General features: G+C 36.3%; 1 protein-coding gene across 2 annotated transcripts in view; it reads left to right on the top strand.

The window, feature by feature from the left end:
* TLL1 (tolloid like 1) overlaps nt 1-20885 on the top strand; it is a 155120-nt gene that overhangs the window by 71302 nt on the left and 62933 nt on the right. The window contains exons 3-8 of one of the 2 annotated variants that reach the window (XM_084884377.1): nt 4069-4149; nt 5619-5771; nt 6295-6412; nt 11337-11515; nt 12890-12995; nt 17964-18088. In XM_084884377.1, coding sequence (XP_084740503.1) covers nt 4069-4149; nt 5619-5771; nt 6295-6412; nt 11337-11515; nt 12890-12995; nt 17964-18088 — 762 coding nt within the window. Of the gene's footprint in view, nt 1-4068; nt 4193-5618; nt 5772-6294; nt 6413-11336; nt 11516-12889; nt 12996-17963; nt 18089-20885 lie in introns of those variants that run through there. The other variant, XM_084884378.1, reaches the window with a different exon arrangement.

Below are 20885 nucleotides of genomic sequence, written 5' to 3'. Positions count from 1 at the left end.
TTTAAATGCTATAATGTCTCTCTGGTCAACTTTGATTTCCTGGACACAAATGAGCTTATTTAGAAATTAAAGATTTGCTCATACTTTTTATTTCATTAGTTAATTTATTTAACCAACAGGTTTGTGGTGTTTACTATGTACCAGACCTGGTTTAAGTGCTTTGGAGATATTAACTCTTTGAATCCTCCTAAGAACTCCAAGAAGGTAGATACTAAAGTAATTGTGATTTACAAATGTGGAGACTGAGGTTTAGAAGGTTATATAGTTTGCTTATTGTCACACAGCCAGGAAGGGTCTGAGTCAGGACCAAAATTCAATTCCGAGGAAGGCCAAATTTCACTCTTGAGCATTATATTCAGTTGCCTCCCATTTCCAGTTGCAAATATTAAGTTGCAAAATGTAAAAGTATCCATAGAGTAATTATACCAGACTTAGTTAGAAAAATTCAGTTAGAAAAATTAATCTATCTTTTAATATAATTTTGATGAAAACCCAGAAGACAATTTTAATTATAGTTGTTTGACATGCTTAAATTGTGCCTATATGAGACTTGTAATATTTCAAAGGTTGTTTGGGTTCTCATTTTAAAATACTTTTATTTTGAAATATCTTAAGTTATTTGAAAATTATTCATATTATCTTGATATGATTTTTCTATATTATATTTTGGAGAACACTTACAACTTTAAAAATTCTTTTTGTAGCTATAAGTAAAAAAAATCACTCAATGTAGTGCTTTTTGATCTCATTGAATCTTTCCTCAAACCCAGTACTATTTTTATTTTCTTCTGTTCTATGGAAAATAAATATATAGTTGATTTGTGCAATCCAACAGTCAAAATTTGGCTTAAACTTTTTACTATTAATTAATATCTCTTTCCAATTTGCTTTTTTTTGCACCTTTTGATTATGCTAAATTTCAAACATATGGAAAAGGTGATAGGATACTGTAAGAGGCACCACCACAATGGTATTCCCACTTAATGATTCAATAATTCTTACATTTATCATATTTGATCTGTGTGTATATGCATGTATACATGCATAAGCATGCATAAAACATTTAGTAATTAATTGCAAACTGCACAGCATTTTTATAGTAAGTAGGTTAGCATTCACTTCTTAAAAATAAAGATATTATTCTATACTAGAGGCCCGGTGCATGAAATCCGTGCATGGGGGCAGAGAGGAGGTTGTCCCTCAGCCCAGCCTGCACGCTCTCCAATCTGAGACACCTTGAGGGATATCAAACCTCCCGTTTAGGCCCTATTTGGGATTGGGCCTAAATGGGCAGTTGCACATCCCTCTCACAATCTAGGACTGCTGGCTCCAAACCGCTCACCTACCTCTGCCTGATTATTCCTAATTGCTTCTGATTGCCAGATGATCACCCCCTAACCACTCCCCTGCCAGCCTGATCGATGCTAAACTGTCCTCCGGCTGGCCCCATTGCCCCTAACTTCCCTCTCCTGCTGACCTGGTCACCCCCAACTGCCCTCCCCTGCCAATCTGGTCGCTCCTAACTATCCTCCCCTGAAGGCCTGGTTGCCCCCAACTGCCCTCCCCTGCAGGCCTGGTCCCCCACAGCAGCCCTCCCCTGCAGGCCTGGGTCCCCTCAACTGCCCTCCCTTGCTGGCCTGGTTTGCCCCAACTGCCCTTCTCTGCTGGCCTGGTCACCCCTAACTGCCCACAACTGCCCTCCCCTGCAGGCCATCTTGTGACAGCCATCTTGTGTCCACATGGGGACAGCTATCTTGGACCATATGGGGCATCTTGTGTCTTGGAGTGGCAGTCAATTTGCATATTACTCTTTTATTAGATGGGATAATCAAAATACCACTATCACAAATATTAAATTTACATTATAATACAACTTACAGATTTATTTAAAATGATAATACATAGTACTTTAAGAATTGTACGCTCTAACCTTTGTTATATGTAGGGACAGCCTTTTCTGAGACATACCCCAAACATAGGAGGAACACTACATTGGACTGTGCTCACATATAGTACATTCCTGTAGGACACGTGTATTGACAACTCTCCAGTTTCTATCTCACACTTAATCCGGCCAAAGAGACAAAGGATTCGGACAAGAGAGCAATGAAACAACTCAGCAAATCTTTGATTTATTGTGTTACATTTCATTTCTTACATAAATTTTTGTTAGCTTCAACTTTAGTCAGGTCATTTCTTTAACCCATTATCTCTCTTCATATTGGGAGCATTCACTTTCTGCGATTTAAAAAATGGCAAAACTATTTAATTTTGTCATTTCATTTATAGTTAAGCTCTGAAACAATAATAGTTTGAAGAAAACTACCATTATTTTAGGTAAATAACATAAAACAGGTTATACTGTTAATCATAAAAACAACATATTCTAAGTGAATATGTGAAAGGTACATGTTTGAAAGTAATTTGCATTATTCAGTTAAATATCAATATAAAAGTATTTTGTTTTACTTTTTTTACTTTATCTTTTTCCTTTCTTTTAGTTTATATTGAATTGATTATATTTCTTATTTCCTAATTTCAAAATATATGATCTTTCCCATAAATATTTATTTAGTTTGAATATTTTAATTTTGTTTTTGGAATATCTGAGAAATAACCACCTATTTCATTAATTTTCTTTTTCTATTCCAGTGAACTATCTAGATGGAATTTTATTTCAATGCCTATAAAAAATTATTCAAAATTCCTAAATACATTATTCACTTTGATAGCCTTGAAACATTTTCTTTTTCAAGTCTATAATTACTCTAATCCTAATTACTCTAATCTTAATACTAAGACATTTATTTCTCATAATCTGTTTCAGTCCTATAGAATATGAAACATAATTGTTACATAATGGTCACTTTAAACATATAGATGCCATCCTTTAAAAATGTTTCTTGTAACTGTTTAGGAATGAACATGTTTAAGTATTATCTCATCTTTCTAAAATGTTCAGTGAAAAAAATTTCAAACATTTTTCTCAAAGGGCACAGCAAAAATGTGACCATGTAATGCAAATAATTAAACAGAATCTTAGACTGTGACCAAGCACTCTAACATATTTACCTTATAAGGACTTAATTGATTTTTGATAAGGCTTATATGGTAATAATTTTTATTATTTTGTTATTTGCTTCAATCTAGGTCATTACGTTACAGTTTTAATTTCAAGGAGGGAAAAGCAGATATTGAGAGGCAAGACTTCAAAATCCAGATTGCTGTTTTTATGAATTTCTGGTCCTCTTTTACTGTTTTAGCCCAAAGAGACTCATAAAACACACACTAGTGGTATGAGTTCATTTGCACTTATTCTGATATCATTCGTGTTCATATTGGTTGTTTGCTCAATGATACCTCTTTGTAATTTGTCTATTAAAAATTCAAGAAGAGAAACTAGGAGGTAAAGTTGAGAGAGCATTTTTATTAAAACCCTAGAATAAGAGGACTTGATTTTCATAAAATAATTTGTTTTCTGACTTCTGACAGGAATCTACCCATTCTAGTCTTTGCTGTTAAAATTGCAAGAAACATATTTCTTTATTTTGACCCTTTCTTTTACCTTTTAAGTTATAAAATTACTTACATCTATTTTTTTAAATTTGATCACAACTTTGGAACAAAATTCACGCTCTCCATTTTTTTTACTGTTTTTATTTCCATTTGCTGATTTGGCGTCTGAAATGTTCAGCTTGCATTGGGGAAATAGCTAGAATGCAGTCAACAGGGCAGAACAGTTTGCTGTCATCCTGTGTGATGTCATTGCCACAGTGAAGAAAAATGTTTCAAATTACTAATAGATGACTCAATTTCCATATGTCCAAATAAAGTCATGTCGAGTGCTTTCTGGATCGCCCCTCACTGCCTGTGATAGTTAGCAAAATTTGCTAATGAATAATTGTTCTCCTCTTCTAAGATTTATGGATTTTCATGACTTTAACTTTCTAAGACCACATTTAAAAAAAGATACCCCGAGAGAAATTAATATAGCCTATTACTATTGTTTATTTACAAAGAACTTAAAAATACAGTGTTTGATTTAACTATTTTATTTTTATTTTTAAGGTGGATATGGAGACCATGGTATGTCAAAGAAACGAGGGGCCCTCTACCAGCTTATAGACAGGATAAGAAGAATTGGCTCTGGTATATCAATGTTTAAAGTTGCAGACGCTTGACTTGATGTACAGTAAATATTATACTCATAGCAGTTCAGTTTGCCATAATGATGCCAAGTATGTGTAGGATATATGCTAAGAAAGAGTCCTTTGTTTTTATTGTTAGTTGATAGTTGATGTAAGGCCTTCAGAACTTAATGGGGGACAATTGCAATGTTCTGTTAACTTATTTTCAGCCTCTCCTTATTTAAAAATGCATTCGGTATTTATATTGTTGTTAATGTTTATTTCTAGCAAATGGACTATCACACCAAGGTGTTTTATTAACCATGGAACTATATCAGTTTTAATCGAATGAAAAATATCATGGCTGCTTGAAGTAAAATTCACTTAAATTGACAAACATTTATTAGATTTAAAGAGTAGCTGAAATTTTTTGACCCTTCCAAAAACGTATATAGAAAAACTGCCCTCTGGTTTCATAATCAGTTAATATTTATAATATTGATTTTATGAACCCCTATTTATAGATTTGAGTTGGTGTGTTTTTTTTTTTAAGTATGTTCAAATTTCATATTCTAACTCCTTAAATTGATGGTTTAGTTTTCCCAAGCAAAGATGATTTGCTCCAGGGTATTAGAGAGACATGCTGTACACCTGAAACTGAAACAAAATAATATTGAATGTAAACTACAATTGGAAAATAAAATTTTAGAAAATACTTTAGGGATATGGCATAGGGCATATATTCAATATTGATTGTGTCTGAAGTATATATTGGCCATAGGATATTTATGTTGGCAGTGATAGATGAATAAGAAAAAATAATTCTGCAAATTTAGCAGCAAGCATTTATGAAAGGCCACCAAGACATGATAACTACAGATTTGAAAGATGCTCCAGGAAAGACTGCATTTTATGCCGACCTATTCACTATGCACCGGTTTTGCTGTGCACCTGAGTGTGTGTTCAGGAGAAATTGGAATGGAGCTTGCCATTGTCCCAGGAGACTGAGCCCTTCTCTGACTTATTGTTATTTCCTTCACTTTCTCTATAATGTAATATTCATAATTTTAATCTGTACTATAGAATATCAATGCTAAAAATGATGAAGGATTTCGCAGGAATAAGAAGAGTTTTGAATATCATAGAACTCTTGGAACAATGTGTTTTGGTGGTAAATTTCCCAGTGGTCTAGTAAAGTAGAATACTCACATAAAGGAACTTTTCTGTGGCCTGCAAAGTTTGCCTGACTTCTGCTCATTGTCAGCTATTGTATAAAAATTCATGAGAATCTACTCATAGAGCGTTAAGAAATGCACTTAATGTGATACACTTAAATCTTTCAATACTTTCTTCAAGTATCTAATTTATATGAAACTTGCCTTCATACTTATACAAATATGTAAATAAGGCATTTTAACGTTTGTCCTTTAAGAGGTATATGACTCCCGGTCCAAGGACTTGTTTCACAGAATCTTTCAAATGTCCCTGCAGGCTTGGAGCGAAACAGCACGGTTAAGGAAAAAGTACCTCTAAAATCCTCAGGGCAAAACGAGAAAAATCGAGTTCCTAGAGCTGCTACATCAAGAACAGACAGAATATGGCCCGGAGGTGTTATTCCTTATGTTATAGGAGGCAACTTCACTGGTAAGATACTCCCCCACCTGTCTATTGGGACAAAGAAGTAATAATTATCGTACAGATAAAGGGGACATTTTTATGGAATATTAACCTATAAAAGATAGTATTAAAGCAAACTTGAGAAATGCTCCCCTCACCTCAGTTGTTAGTTTAGAATGTTTTGTAATTGAAATATTTACTTGGTCTTGACTTACTTGTAAGAGTCTCAGGCACTGAGTTTCAAATGTGTCCATTAAATCTGGATGCTGACTTCTCTTCAACTGACAGGAAACACATATGTCCCATTCCCAGGGCCCTGTCCACACCTATATGTGGAGATTGTACACCCTGACCCTTCTGATTATAGAGTGAGTGTCCATTCTTAACAACGGCTCACGTGGGGCGCTCCAGGCTGGTGTTCTTTGGTTGATGATAGCATAGTGGTGGCGTCTGAACTGCTCAGCCAGACTCCGGGAGAGGGGAGTCCCAGGGAGTGCGGCCGCCCTCTCTGGGGCAGACACTGTTTGTTAATGTCATGCCATTTTTCCAGGCAGCCAGCGAGCCATGTTCAAGCAGGCCATGAGGCACTGGGAGAAGCACACATGCGTGACTTTCATTGAAAGAAGCGATGAAGAGAGTTACATCGTATTCACATACAGGCCTTGCGGGTGAGTAGAACAAGGATGACTTACAAGGGAAAGAAATCCAAAGGCAGGATTCATTTCCTAATACGTGCTTAGGGTTCTGCCCATAAGAAAGTATAAATTTTACGTAAGAAAATATTCTAAGTAAATATATTCTTTGATCACTGACCTTAATGCATGTATCTCAAGTGCATTCCTCCGTGACCCCAACTGCTTTTCCTTGTGTCCTAACTCTGAAGTGGCATTGCCTATGTTCTACGCACCTGACTTAGGAACGTCAGCAGCAGCATCTAGTGATTCTACTGTGCTCCCTCTAAAACCCACTGGTATTCATTCTGTCTTTTGGTTTGCACTTCTGTGCCACGTCAGTGCCCTGGCCCATTTACCGTATGTCTTGGACATCTCACACCTGATCTATCCCAGCTGCTCTGCCGTGTTGCCTTACCAATTCACTGACTAGAATTATCTTCACAAAATACCGGTCACATCAAGAGACCACACTTTTATGGGATTCTTTTCTAGACTTGCTTCTTTCAGGGTGATAACACAAACTCTCTCGGAAACAACTCACCTGTCATTTGTGGAAATGCTGTGTGAAGTTTTGGTAGCCATTTCTATCACAGTGTGCTGATGAATATTACTACCTCTCAACCAGTGGAAAGGCACAGAGAATAACAGGGTCCTCAAACTTACTTTAAAAAAGGAATACCCATTTCACCCTTTTACAAGTGACAAACACGCATCAGTATCTCGGCGTTTACTTGGGAAGTGCTCGTCTGAGGAGAAAGTCCACATTCCTTGGTATAGCGTTTAAGGAATGCCGTGAACTTACCACAGCTTCCCTCGGAAGCTTCTTCTGCCACCACATCTCTCCACAGATCTCAACATCTAGCCAAGTTACAGTAATAACCATTCTCGAGCAATGCGGTATACTGTAAAAGGCTTCCTATTGGGAAAGTTTGCACTCTTCTTCCTTGTATTCAGTGGAACTTATATTTACTTATTTAAGTTCAGCTTGAACTTCTCTTTGCTTGCTTGCTAAGAATACTTGGCAGGGTGTGCTGCCTACACTGCATCACATTGGGAGGCTCAGCTCCTGGACCCACCAGGATGGAACAGACTGTGGAGCCTCAGAGGGAAGGCAGGGAAGGTTGGGTGGGTGGGAAGGGATCAACCAATGAATTTGTATGTATGTGTGTATAACCCGTGGGCACAGACAATAGTGTGGTGAAGGCCTGTGGTCAGGAAGGCAGCCTACAAGAGGTCAATGGGGGAGGGGGAGAGACATATATAATACTTTCAACAATAAAGATTTTTTTTTTAAATGCATCAATAGATTAAAATGGTGACAGCCACATCCTGCCACCATAAAAGTTCCCACCATTTCCTAATGGTGTTCTTTTCTTATCCTTCCTACATTGATTAGCTCAAATTCTTCTATGAAGAGGAAGTTTCTCTAATCACTTCTATCTACTTGGATACCTTCTAGTGTACTTTATATATGGAAATGAAAATAAATAATTAATTTGTTTGAAGGAAATAGTTCTTGACCTAATTATGTATTATTCTTATTCTTTTTTTTTCCCCCCAGGGGGAGTATATTTCACTAGGTATGGTGTGGGACTGTTGTTATTTGACTTTGTGCTATCATATTTTCCTAGATTAGTTAAGTTAAAGGTTACGGATTTTATTTTGGCCTTGAGTGACATTAAGAAAAATGATACAGCCAAAACCAGTTTGGCTCAGTGGATAGAGCATTGGTCTGCAGACTGAAAGGTCCCAGATTCGATTCCGGTCAAGGGCATGTACGTTGGTTGCGGGCACATCCCTGGCAGGGGGTGTGCAAGAGGCAGCTGGTCGATGTTTCTCTCTCATCGACGTTTCTAGCTCTCTATCTCTCTCCCTTCCTCTCTGTAAAAAATCAATAAAATATATTTAATAAAAAAAAGGATGCTAAAAAAATGATACATTATTTCTTTTCTATATATTTTTAGATAGCACCATAATTTTTTAGTTATGACTTATTCAAGTGATGTTTTCTTTTACGTTACTCTAATTTTAACTTGATGAGGCTTGGTTACTTCTGAAATGCTTCCTATTTTTTATATCTATTTAATATTTAAAAGGTCTAAATCTGGACTGTCCTTCTTTCTGGTTATTTAATAGAAAAGGATGTAACTCAGCTTACATATTTCTAAAAACATAATGTATTCAGATCTTCCTTCTTTCCCACCCTTCAATTTTGTAAAACAAATAGATCCAAAGCACCGGTCACTTGTTATTTAATTGCTTAATTTCTGTTTGCAACAAATTCATATTCATACTCATTTTCTTTCATTCATTTAGCTCTTTTTATAGTTTTACAGTTCACTTGTTTGACCCTGCTAAACTACTTTTCCCCATTCATCATCATTTCTTCATGTTTTTGCTCATGATACTTTAGTCGCTTAGAATGCCTTTACTTTCATTTCCCAACAGTGGGCATCTTTCACACATTTCATTCTCAGCCATTTCTGAGCTGCCCACAGAGGGGCTTTGCTTTATCCACAGCTATCATGGCTACATTTCTGCTGCCCGTTTCCCTGTGGGCCATCACCAGTGATGAGGGCAGCTAGCTGATCTCCATGTCCCTCAACACCCAGCACTGCTTTACAACTAGGGACCTAGAAAATACTGACAACTTACATATTAGCTAAAGTACATTGTATTGTATGTAACTCAGAATTAAAGAATGTAGGAATTTAAAGGGGTCTTGAAGGAAAATACTGAAAGCCTCAGAACTTAAAACTGGAAATTTGTACCATTTCACCCCCTTTGCCCATTTCTCCCCCAGCCCCTTCCACTGGTTACCACCAATCTGTTCTCCTACTATGTGCCAGGCTGTATTCTAGGGGCCGCAGATACAGCAGTGAACAAAGATGTTAAATTGTGGGCCCACAGAGAGCGTTCTTACATTCTAGGGTGGGGAAGCAGAAAGAAACACAGAAATAAGTGAAATACCCTGTTTCCCCAAAAATAAGACAGTGTCTTATATTAATTTTTTCTCCCAAAGTTGCGCTAGGTCTTATTTTCAGGGGATGTCTTATCTTTCCATGCGCTAGGTCTTATTTTCGGGGAAACACGGTATAAGTGTATTAATAAGCCCTAACTTCTAGGACAAAAAGTAAAGCGATGTATGTAGGACAAAAGAGCATTTGTGCAAATACCTGGAAACCACAAGGAAGTGAGACATGGGCAGGTAAGGGAGATCAGAGTTCCTGCCGGAGGGAGTAGGCAGCCAGGAGGCTATGAGCAAGAGCATGTCTGCAGGCTAAAGGCACCGCAGGGCCGCATAGCTGAGTGGGGTGAGAGATGAGACAGTAGTAAGAGATGAGATGATAAGGCATTTGTGTGGGAAAGATCACGTAGGATCTTAAGAGTTTTTGTAAGTATTTTAGACGTTCCTCTAAGTAAAAGAAAGAGCCTGTGGTCAGCTGAGGCAATTTATAAATTTATAATAAATATGTCAGGGGTTCTATTACCAGTTTTTTTCCTACTTTCACAGGACTATTGTAAAAGTCAATGTGAAATGTATTTTTTTGCTTCCCATATGGACCCCATCTTATTTTTTGGAGAGGGCTATGGGTGAAATTACACTAAAAAATGTGTTTGACGTTAAATAAATTGACCCTTTTTCTTGATTATCTCCCAGGTTTTGATATGCAAAGTATTTTCTTTTGTGGTTATGACCAGCAAAAAAAGACTCAGTGTGGTTTAGTTACTACCTAATTATCAGATATTTCATTTTTTGTCACTATTGCTATATGGCGGCAAATATTTAAATCTATCCAAAATCTGTACATTTTGTGGGTTTTTTACATCTAATATTTTATTATTGGATATATACTAAATAACTATCTACGTATGAATTACAACATACTATTGAAACAAAACTACCTAGGAGCAGAAACACAACTCCCTGATTGTTTCTCTACCAGTTTTCTCTTTCTATTATTGATTTATTAAGCTTAATTAACTGTTATAATAGATTCATAAATAAGTCAAGGTGTAGGTTAAAATATTTAGGCATTTAAATACCCACAGAAACCATTAGAATGACAAATGTTTGTATTTATGAACAATCAAAATGACTATCAAATGTACTTACTCTGGAAATTGAAATTTGTAAAATTCTTTTATATATATTTTTCTTTATTGATTAAGTTATTACATGTATGTCCTTATTCTCCTAGTGGGCCCCCCTCCCCACCTCCCAGTCATTCCCTCACCCCCCTGGTGTCTATGTCCATTGGTTATACTTATATGCATGCATAAAAGTCCTTTGGTTGTTCTTGCCCCCTTATCCTCTACCTTCTCTCTGAGGTTTGAGCATCTGATCGATGTTTCTCTTATCTCTGGATCTGTTTTTGTTCATCAGTTTATAAGTAGGAAAAATATTTATTAACCAGCATCTTTCATAAATAAATTTAATTCTGTTTTTCCTAAAGAGGAAAAATAAACTTTGTTTTTATATTTAATACTGAAATAATAGATTATTGCCAGATATCAGTGTTGACAAATTAATATAATAATGGATAGTGAAGATAAAAAAATTATATTAGAAATAAATGTCAGTTGATAAGTCTTACGTTTATATGTACAATAGTAAATTAATCAATATTTGTATTTTATTTTCTAATTCATCTTCTCCTAAGAATGATTTAAGACATATGTCTAATATATGAGTTAGTATAAGAGCACTTCAAGTGATTGTTTAGACTGAGACTTTTGTTGTATAAAAATTAACCAGGGTACTAGAAATTAGCCATAATTATTAATAAAAGTCTATTCTGTCTCTGACTGTGTTGGACTTTTTAGTTCATCACAATTCTTAATAAAGTTGCATCATATTTTAATTCATTCAGCATTGCCCTTTCCACCACCATCTCCTCTTTCTTCTTTATTCCAGATGCTGCTCCTATGTAGGTCGGCGGGGTAATGGACCTCAGGCAATCTCCATTGGCAAGAACTGTGATAAATTTGGAATTGTTGTTCATGAATTGGGCCATGTGATAGGCTTTTGGCATGAGCACACGCGGCCAGACCGAGATAACCATGTAACCATCATAAGAGAAAACATCCAGCCAGGTAAGAATTGGGGTTCAGGGTGACTGAGTTTCTTCTGGTTCTGTTTGTACTGGTTATCATTTACTTCTTGACAAACATTAACTGTTTTTTTGTGTGTTTTTTTTGTTTTGTTTTGTTTATGAAAAATACCCATGCTGGTGTTCTATTTTTAGTATTTCTTTCTTCAGAATAAATGATCTTATGTGTTTTTTAAGGGTTACTTCCCTCCGCCCCCTTAAGATTTTAGCTTTTATTTCTAAACTTTTGTGTTTTCCAAGATTGGATATAGGCTATTGAGCCATAAATACTATTAAAGGTTTTATAGCATTTTATATACTTAGCTCTATATTTATGTTGTATGGATTTAGAAAGAGTCTGGAGTCTACCATCAAATATGGCTGCTACCATAGGTATCTATATTATATTAGGGACAACTTTTAGAGAAATTCCAGGGAAATGACTCATCCCAGGATAGTCTAAATAGTTTCCTTAGATTTTTCTTAAACCTGACTGCCCGAAAGACAAATATTTAAGAATGTTTTCAGCAGTTGAAATTTAAATTTAATTTTCTCTGACAGTTGATGTGTGTACAGCTTTTTGTTCATTTTGACTCTCATAACTTCATAAACATCAGTATATTTCAATTATCAAAAGAAAAATCTTAATGCTTGGAATTGTCTATGAGATAGTATGTATTTCAAGTGTAAACAAAGTAAAAAATGTGTCTTTTTAAACTTATTCATGGCCAGTTTCAATTACAACCATTGAATTCTTTAGAATTTCCAGCATTGATCTATTTATTTACCCCTCACATATTTGGTGACAGTTATTTCTTGAGGCACTATTAGATGTTCAAAATTCTGAGATGAAAAACACAAAACACAAATGATTGCAAGTGAGTGAGAAAGGTAACAATTGTCATATTGAGATAACTAAGGCCTCAGTTAAGTAGCACATGTCAAGAGAAATAAAAAGGAATAATCTTTCAAAATATTTTAAGAGGAGCATCACCATCTGAGGAAATCTCTTCAAGGTTTTATTTTTAGGAAACAGAATGCATGGTGGCACCAACAAATGAAATAATAAATATGTACAAGGCAACACTTTGAAAGGAAGGAAAACAATCTACTCTTTTGGCAAAATTAACATATTAATGAAATTCAGTATTGTACTTTCAATGTGATATTTAACATATTAATGAAATTCAGTATTACACTTTCAATGTGATATTAACACAGCGGCTCTGGATGGGTACCTTTGCACAATGTGGGTGTTAGCATGTAATTACAGTATGCATGAGATTAGCTGCTTAGTGAAGAGAAGGTGCAGGCACAGGAATTGCTCTTCTCTGCCTGTTGGGAGGCTTCTGAAATGTTATGTGTGACGGCTTCTTAGGTCAGGAGTACAACTTTCTGAAGATGGAGCCTGGAGAAGTGAACTCCCTGGGAGAAGGATATGATTTTGACAGCATCATGCACTATGCCAGGAACACCTTCTCAAGGTTGGAGTCTCAGGTTATACCTTTTGACTTTTAATTCCTTTCCTCTGTATGACTTCTCACAAAGCTTTGTCTAACATTAGAGCTGGAAGCATTTTCAAATATTCCTGCCATAAAATACAAAAATATTTTATTGATATGTAAAGCCAACACCAGGCATTTTAGATTTTTTTAAACATATTTTTACATTTGCTATCAGCAAACAGATGCTTTTACTACTTCCTTTGTGATTTGGGTGAATTTTCCTTCTTTTTCTTGCCTAATTGCTCTGGCTAGGACTTCCAATACTGTGTTGAATAGAGGTGGTGTGAACAATTAGGCTTGCCTTATTCCTGATCTTGAATTAAAAAGCTTTCCGTTTTCAGCCATTAAATATGATGATCCTGTAGGCTTTCCTATATGGTCTTTACGATGTTGAGGTACTTTCCTTCTGTCCCTCGTTTGCTGAGTGTGTCTTTATTTTTATCATGAAAGCATATTGAATTTTGTGAAATGCTTTTTTCTGCATCAACTAGATGAACATGTGTTCTTTGTTGTTCATTCTATTAATGTAAGTAATTGAAGTTTTATAGTTTCTTCTATTCTCCACCCACAGAGTCTATAAAAGTTTTAGTTGTTTTCATGAATATAGCCCATCAGCAGATTAAGGTACTTATTTGTGGGAAGAATGAGGCTAAATATAAAGGGCTTTTATAAGCATGCATAGTTTGTAATGTAGATTTTTTTTTTGCTTAACAGGGACTGCCCATTTTCCATTAGTGAAAGAATTGTAAAATTTTATGAAGTTTATTTAAAAGCATAGCTAATTTACTCTTCTATTGTAGGTAAAACAAATGAAGGTTAGTAATGGAAACCCTCAGCGATCTGTCTCTAGTCTATTGATAGTGCCTTACTGAAGGTGTTTGAGGAAGAGACTGCATTGCTTAATGGCCTATGGCAAGAAGATAGTTGTTAACTCCTGATCACAAAGAAAGAACAAAAGAATGGTGACTGACCCCCACCCAATGAAAGGGAGGTTACTTCAGTAGACAGAATGAGTCAAAGTTCATCATTCTAGTGTCTGAGTTTGAATACATACAATTTAAGATGCCCATATACTTTTAAAGTGGAATCTCTTTTGAAAACTGGAAAAAAAAAAATTTTCAGACTACAAATCTGTTTTTCAGATATTGAAAATAGTATTTTATTAGTTCTGAATGCTGCAGAAATTGTAACATTTCATTAATTTGGACTTACCTAGTTAATAATCTGTTGATTCATGCAACATAGTTGAATAATGACTTTTCTCAATGTCCTGTGCCTCAATTCCCCTTCAATAGCACTGGCCTCCCTGGAGTTGCATCCTGTTAAGTATGTTTAAGCTCTCACTTTTGATGGTCAATTACCAACAACTATTAGTTTCCCTTCATCTCAAAAAATGTACATATGGAGCTACGTAGATATTTAGCTTTGGTTTTAAGGGTTCCATTCTCTATTTGAGTTATCTAGGTTTTATCTAAAGATCATTACCTAAACCTAGAAGCTAGGGTGCTCAGTCATAAATTACTCACACTTTCTGTCACTTTTCTGTTTTATTATATTTCAGACTTCTATATTATTCTCTGGTTTACCTGTCACTATCTCAGTTATCATTATTTTGTTTAATGTCTTTCTCCTCCCAAGAGAATGTGAGCATTATAAGAGGAGGAATTTTTGTGTCTTTTATTTACTGCTGTAAATCCAGAACTATAACAGTTCTCAGTAAAATATTTCCTAAATGTAGGAAAAAGTAGAGCTGAATTTTTTTTTACCAAATTCATCGGGGTGACATCCTATCTAATAAAGAGGGAATATGCTAATTGACTGCCATGCCCTCAAAGATGGCAACACCCACAGCCACAAGATGGCAGCCCCTAGTTCCCTCAGCCCTGCCTGCCTCCAGAGTCCTCCAGTCCCCTCAGCTGCCCAGCCGCCCAGGGCTGGCACAAGGTACAGGCAAACCTTAGATGGCAGCTGCCCAGTCTCTCAGGGCCACCCGAGGCTCAGGTAACCATGGCCAGCTGAGGCTTGCAATGCCTGCAGTGGCAGCAGCAGAGATATGAGGGGGCTTTGCCTTCTCCTAATTGCCCCTTCTGCCCCTGAGGGCTCCTGGTCTGTGAGAGGGGGCAGGCCAGGCTGAGGTACCCCCCTCCAGTTCATGAATTTTCATGCACCGGGTCTCTAGTTATTTCATAAAATTATATCAGTTTAAAGTGTACAATTCTAAAACACGTCATCTGTATATTGTATTGTGTGTTCACCACCCCAAGTCAAGTTTCCTTTTTCTATCACCATTTATCACCTCTATACCCTCATCTACCTCCCACATCCCCTTTCCCTCTGGTAATCACCATACTATGAAGCGTGTCTATGAGGGTTTTTTTTTGTTTGTTTTTGTTTTTAAATATATTTTATTGATATTTTACAGAGAGGAAGAGAGAGGGATAGAGAGTTAGAAACATCGATGAGAGAGAATCATCGATCAGCTGCCTCTTGCACACCCCTTACTGGGGCCGTGCCCGCAACCAAGGTACATGCCCTTGACTGGAATCGAACCCGGGACCTTTCAGTCCACAGGCCGATGCTCTATCCACTGAGCCAAACCAGTTTCGGCTTGTTTTGTTTTTTGCTTAATCATTTTTTACCCAGCCTTGGAACCCTATCTATAAGTCTGATTCTACTTTGTTTATGAGTTTATTTTGTTCATTATGTTACCAGTGAGACGATGAGACTGGTTTTTGTCTTCTTGAAGGAAAGGTTTCAATCAAGAGACAAACTACAGCAAGCAAAGCAAGTAAAAATGTATTGTCCACAGTAAAAACACACTTAAGACAGTGAAATAAGGAAGGGCATAGAAGAAGCAATAGGAGAGCCTAGGCTGGGCTACTTTGGCTCACTGGGAAGTCAGAGAAAAGGGGACCTTGAAGACAGGTTCAGAGGATTAGCCTGGGATGAACTACCGCTACCCATCGCTCCTTTAGTTGCAAGTCTCATGGGTCCCTTGAAGAAGGGTGGGGAAGGAATGGTACAGCGTGCTCACACACGGGGTCTTTTTCATTGAGGGTATGCTGGGTTCCTTGTGTTGAGGGCATTTCTCTCCCTTGCAGGCAGTAATTTCAGGGGGGCCTCTGGGAAGGGTCTCAATAAAACATTAATCGGCTTTCTCGGTGTGCTCTTTCAGGGACGTGGTCTCCGCTGGTTGGTTGGCAGCAGGGCAGGGTTATTATTCAGTGCAGCTCGTCCTGAGGCAGTCACTGCATCACTGCGTCATTTGTCTGTTTTTCCTGCTTTTCTGGGCCTGGAGCTGATATACAACCGAGGGCTAGATTTTATCTGGAGCTGATAAACAAACAGGCCTAGATTTTATCTGGAGCTGATAAACAACTGAGGCCTAGATTTTATCTTTAGGGAGGAAAAGTCAGGGGATTGAAAAGTAGTTACAGAAAACAAGGATTCTTTCTCTTATTTAGAGATGGAAACAACACAGCCAGCATGACTCAGTGGTGGAGCATGGACCTATGAACCAGGAGATCAGGGTTTGGTCCCTGGTCAGGGTTCATGCCTGGGTCATGGGCTCCACCCCCAGTGTGGGGCATGCAGGAGGCAAACTATCAAGGATTCTCTCTCATCATTGATGTTTCTATCTCTCCCTTTCCTTTTCTCTCTGAAATCAATAATAAAAACAAAACAAAACATTTTTTTTAAAAAGATGGTGAAATTCTTGGAAAGTATGTAAACTGAAATATATCACTTATTGCAATGGAATCATAGGAAGCTGCCCATTCCACTGAAGTTTTGAAATCTTTCATAATTAATGATATCCAAACTAACATAAAATAAAATACCTTTATATTCTATCTTTTCTTTTTTAAAACAAAAAAACCTTAAATACACATTCCATTCTTCTCACCACTTAGAATAGTCAGTCTCCAGCCCATTGAACTTCCTTTAAAGCTATAAAGTTGTTTTTTATTGTAAAATTAGGCTTTATTTTCAGTGTATTAGTCAGAATTTTTAGTTATGCATATTAAGAAAAATAGTGAATTTCTCTTACAACCTTGGAACAAACAACTCAGTAGCCAACCTTACTATTATTAAGGCATTACTTAGGTAGTTATTTGATTATTAATTTTAACTTGAAAATTTTATACTATATGTATGTGTGTGTATCATTGAACTCTTTTGCTTTATACTCTTTTATCTAAAATTTGACACTCTTTGTTTTCCCTTGCTCTTTAGCATGTACTGTAATACTTGGAAGAATACTAAGATTAGAAGAATCTAAGATTTAATTAGAATAATACTAATATTAAATTAGTAGTTTAACTAAGACATGAACCTACATACACACACATACGCACACACAATATATGTGTGTATTTTATAATTTTAGTAACTTCAAAAATATTTATGGTAGGTTGTCTTTAAGAAAACATAGCTACATGAGGAAGACTTGTTTTACAACTTGGTAATACAAGGGGTTCTTAGATCTGCTTGAGAGATCCAAACAAAAGCCATGTGTATGTAGTGGGGAACTCCATAGAATTCTAGATTTTGAAAATCATGTAATATACATTTCTAAGGAAATGTGAATATCATCACTGACTTGATGTTAGGCATACATAAAGTGTGTTCCAAAAAATGTATACACAATTTAAATAATTTATTAATTCCAGTGGGTTAAATCTGAAAAGAAAGAAACATCAACTGAACCATCAGTTATAAAATTGTGTATACTTTTAGGGGAAACTCCCTGTATTTAGCACACATTTTATTTCTACTTTAGTAAAAGTGTTTTGAAAGTCTGACACATTATTTAAAGCCCATCCCGGATGTTTTCCCCCTGTGATTGACTTGGGTTTGAAAAACAACCAAAAAACCCCTAATACTTGTAAGAAGGACATGTGACTTAACTGGGTGACTTATGTGTGGCTTGCTTCTGATTTTTTTCAGGGGGATGTTCCTGGACACTATTCTCCCTTCTCGTGATGATAATGGCATACGTCCTGCAATCGGTCAGCGGACCCGTTTAAGCAAAGGAGATATTGCACAGGCAAGAAAGCTGTATAGATGTCCAGGTATTGCACCATACAAACACAGAGGCGTAATTGTGCCAGAGTGTGCTCTTCCAGATGAATAAGCCACGATTTACTCAACTGTTTACATGTCTCTTTCCATGCTGGCAAGTGACTTACTTGGTTCAAAGTCAGTAATCAGAAAATGAAATAGGAGAGAACTCTGGAACACCCACTGATATAATTAAAAACAAATCTCTAGAAATAAGATTTTAAGCACAAGGATAGTGTGTTTTCTTTCTTTTAATTTAAGGAGTAAAAGACCAAAAAGCATGTTTGTCTGATAATTATTAAATAGTTGCATGATATCACAGTCAAATGCTGAGTCTCCTTGCCAATATAAAAGAATGTCCTTTAGTTGGACTTCAGATTTGAGTCCTGATTGATCTTTTCTTGCAAGTAACCCATCCTTAATGGTATATAAATTATAATTTTATTATTGGAATGGATAACTTTGTTATAAAAAAATTTGTTCCAACCATGTTGCTAATGAGCTACTGATTGTTTTCTACTGGATAAAGTTGTTGAAAAGATTAATGGAAAGACCTGGTTGTTTTTTCTACTGAATAAAGTTATCAAAAAGATTAATGGAAAGTCTTAATAAGAAAGTTCCAAGGGAACACTAGTACTTTATTGGTCCATGGGGGGAAAAAAGAGTCAGCTTCCAATTTGGAAATGTATATTCTATGCACCTACTGTATACTTAAAATCCTCTAAATTACCTTATTTCAAAGAAACATACTTAACTTTACTTAACATGGATTTTCCAGAATTTTTGTCCATGTATTTATGTAAAACACATGCTTGTGAAGTATTTATTTGTTAAAATCTAAATTTTCATAGGAACTATGAATTTATAAGCAAATGTCACCACTATGATAACAAAGACATGGGTACTCCTTGGCTAATTTCTGGCAGTATTGGATGAACTGTGCTTTTTAAATTTCAAAATAGAAAATTATGGAAAAGATTATGTGATTGATAGCAACTGTCCAATGGACAGTTCTCATATAAAACTTTTTGATTGTCTCTCTAAATATATATGTCTGTACATTATACTTAAAAGAGCACACTAGAGATGCATTTACACACTGAATTGTAGAACTGTCAGTGGGAATTGAAAGAATCACATGTGTATGACACTAATTTAATTTTCAATCTATGGCTCTTGAATATTTTAGTTATTAATAGGAAAATAATTAGTAAGCATAATTTTCACTTGAGACTTTTATCATTAAATAGAGAAATGGGCTATTTTCTAATTTGAAATCTACACTAATAAAAGAGTAATATGGTAATTAGATCAGATAGACCGGATGTCTTCTGGACATCCTTCCGAATGTCCTTCCAGACAAAGCCACAACGGCTGTGGGGGGCCGAGGAGGGCCGGCAGCTGTGGTGCCCAGCAGTGGCCACAGCTGTGGGGTGATGGGGGCAGGACCTTCTCCTAATTGGCCCAGTCACTTCTCTCAGAGGGAGGCCAGACCCCGGCTTAGGCCTGCTCCCTGCAGTAGACATCCTCTGAGGGCTTCTGGACTGTGAGAGCAGGCAGGCTGGGCTGAGGGACTACCCCCCCAACCCAGTGCACAAATTTTTGTGTACCAGGCCTCTAGTATAGTAATATGTACATTGCTTTGTTTAATATGGCAAAAACCACAGCATACAGGCATCATCATTAATGAGGAAGATACCTTGTGTTTCTAAAGCAAGTCTTTGTATTGCAGCTTATAAGCTGCAAGGAGTAAGGGAGAACTGAAAGATACAAGTTTATATTTTTAAAAAAGATATGTTTACTTTTAATTCCCAAGGTCTTTGAGAATGACCTGGGCTTGATTTTTTTGTTTTGTTTTCATTTTTTAATTTTTTTGTTTATTTAAGTATAGTTGGCGTTCAGTCTTAAGTTGGTTATATTAGTTTTAGGTGTACAATATAGCTATTGGACATTTTATACCTTACAGTGTGATCATCCCACTAATTCTAGTAGTCATCCATCCTTCATACTCACTAAGCAATACACTCTCTCTTTTTCTAACGATCCCTCTTTCTGTTCTTTCTCTGTCCCTATCAGCACTGAAACCATCCCTTCCATCTCTCTCTCTCTCTCTTTCATAGATGGTAATTCTGAGCCCTATTTATGGTTATGTATTTAAGGTTCTTAATTTCCTCACAATGAGAGCACTGATGATGTTGGTAAACATACACTTGCCATTGTCAAAATACAGCTCAGCTACACTGATGCTGTCGGTTTAGCAGTAACTCCAAGTGCGTCAGTGGAATTGTGGTGAAGATCCACAATTATACACTGAAGTCTAAATAAGATGGCTCATCTGAGAATCACCTAAGAAAGTAAGAATTTATAAAGTTACACCTGGTTGTTTCTTGCTTTTAATAGAGAAGAGGGTTTTATAAAACTGCTTATTTCTTTGGCATCTGTCTTGCCGTTTTTGTTAGAAATTGCTGGTGAATAGAGTCAGTAAGAGCCACTTGGCTACTTTTCACTCCAACTTTTTTATTCCGTATCAGTTTGTGCTCAAAGTTCTATTGTTTCTGCATCTTATAAAGCTGTTCCTTAGAGTTTAATCTTGAAAGGAGGCCTGACCTTGTTCACACATAGATATCAGAGGTTGTGGCTTTTCTGGTCTTTAATTGCATTTTCTCTTCATTTATTTTTTCTGTAGCCCAATACCCTTATTGTTTATAACTACTTTGTACTTATACCAACTATCAACTCTAATATTATCTTCATAATTCTTTCTTAATTAAATATGTCAAGTAACAGTGAATTTATGAGGAATGTAAG

This window comes from Pipistrellus hanaki, assembly GCF_964339955.1.
Source record: "Pipistrellus hanaki genome assembly, chromosome: 5".
Taxonomy (NCBI): domain Eukaryota; kingdom Metazoa; phylum Chordata; class Mammalia; order Chiroptera; family Vespertilionidae; genus Pipistrellus; species Pipistrellus hanaki.
This window is presented reverse-complemented; position numbering and strand designations above follow the sequence as displayed.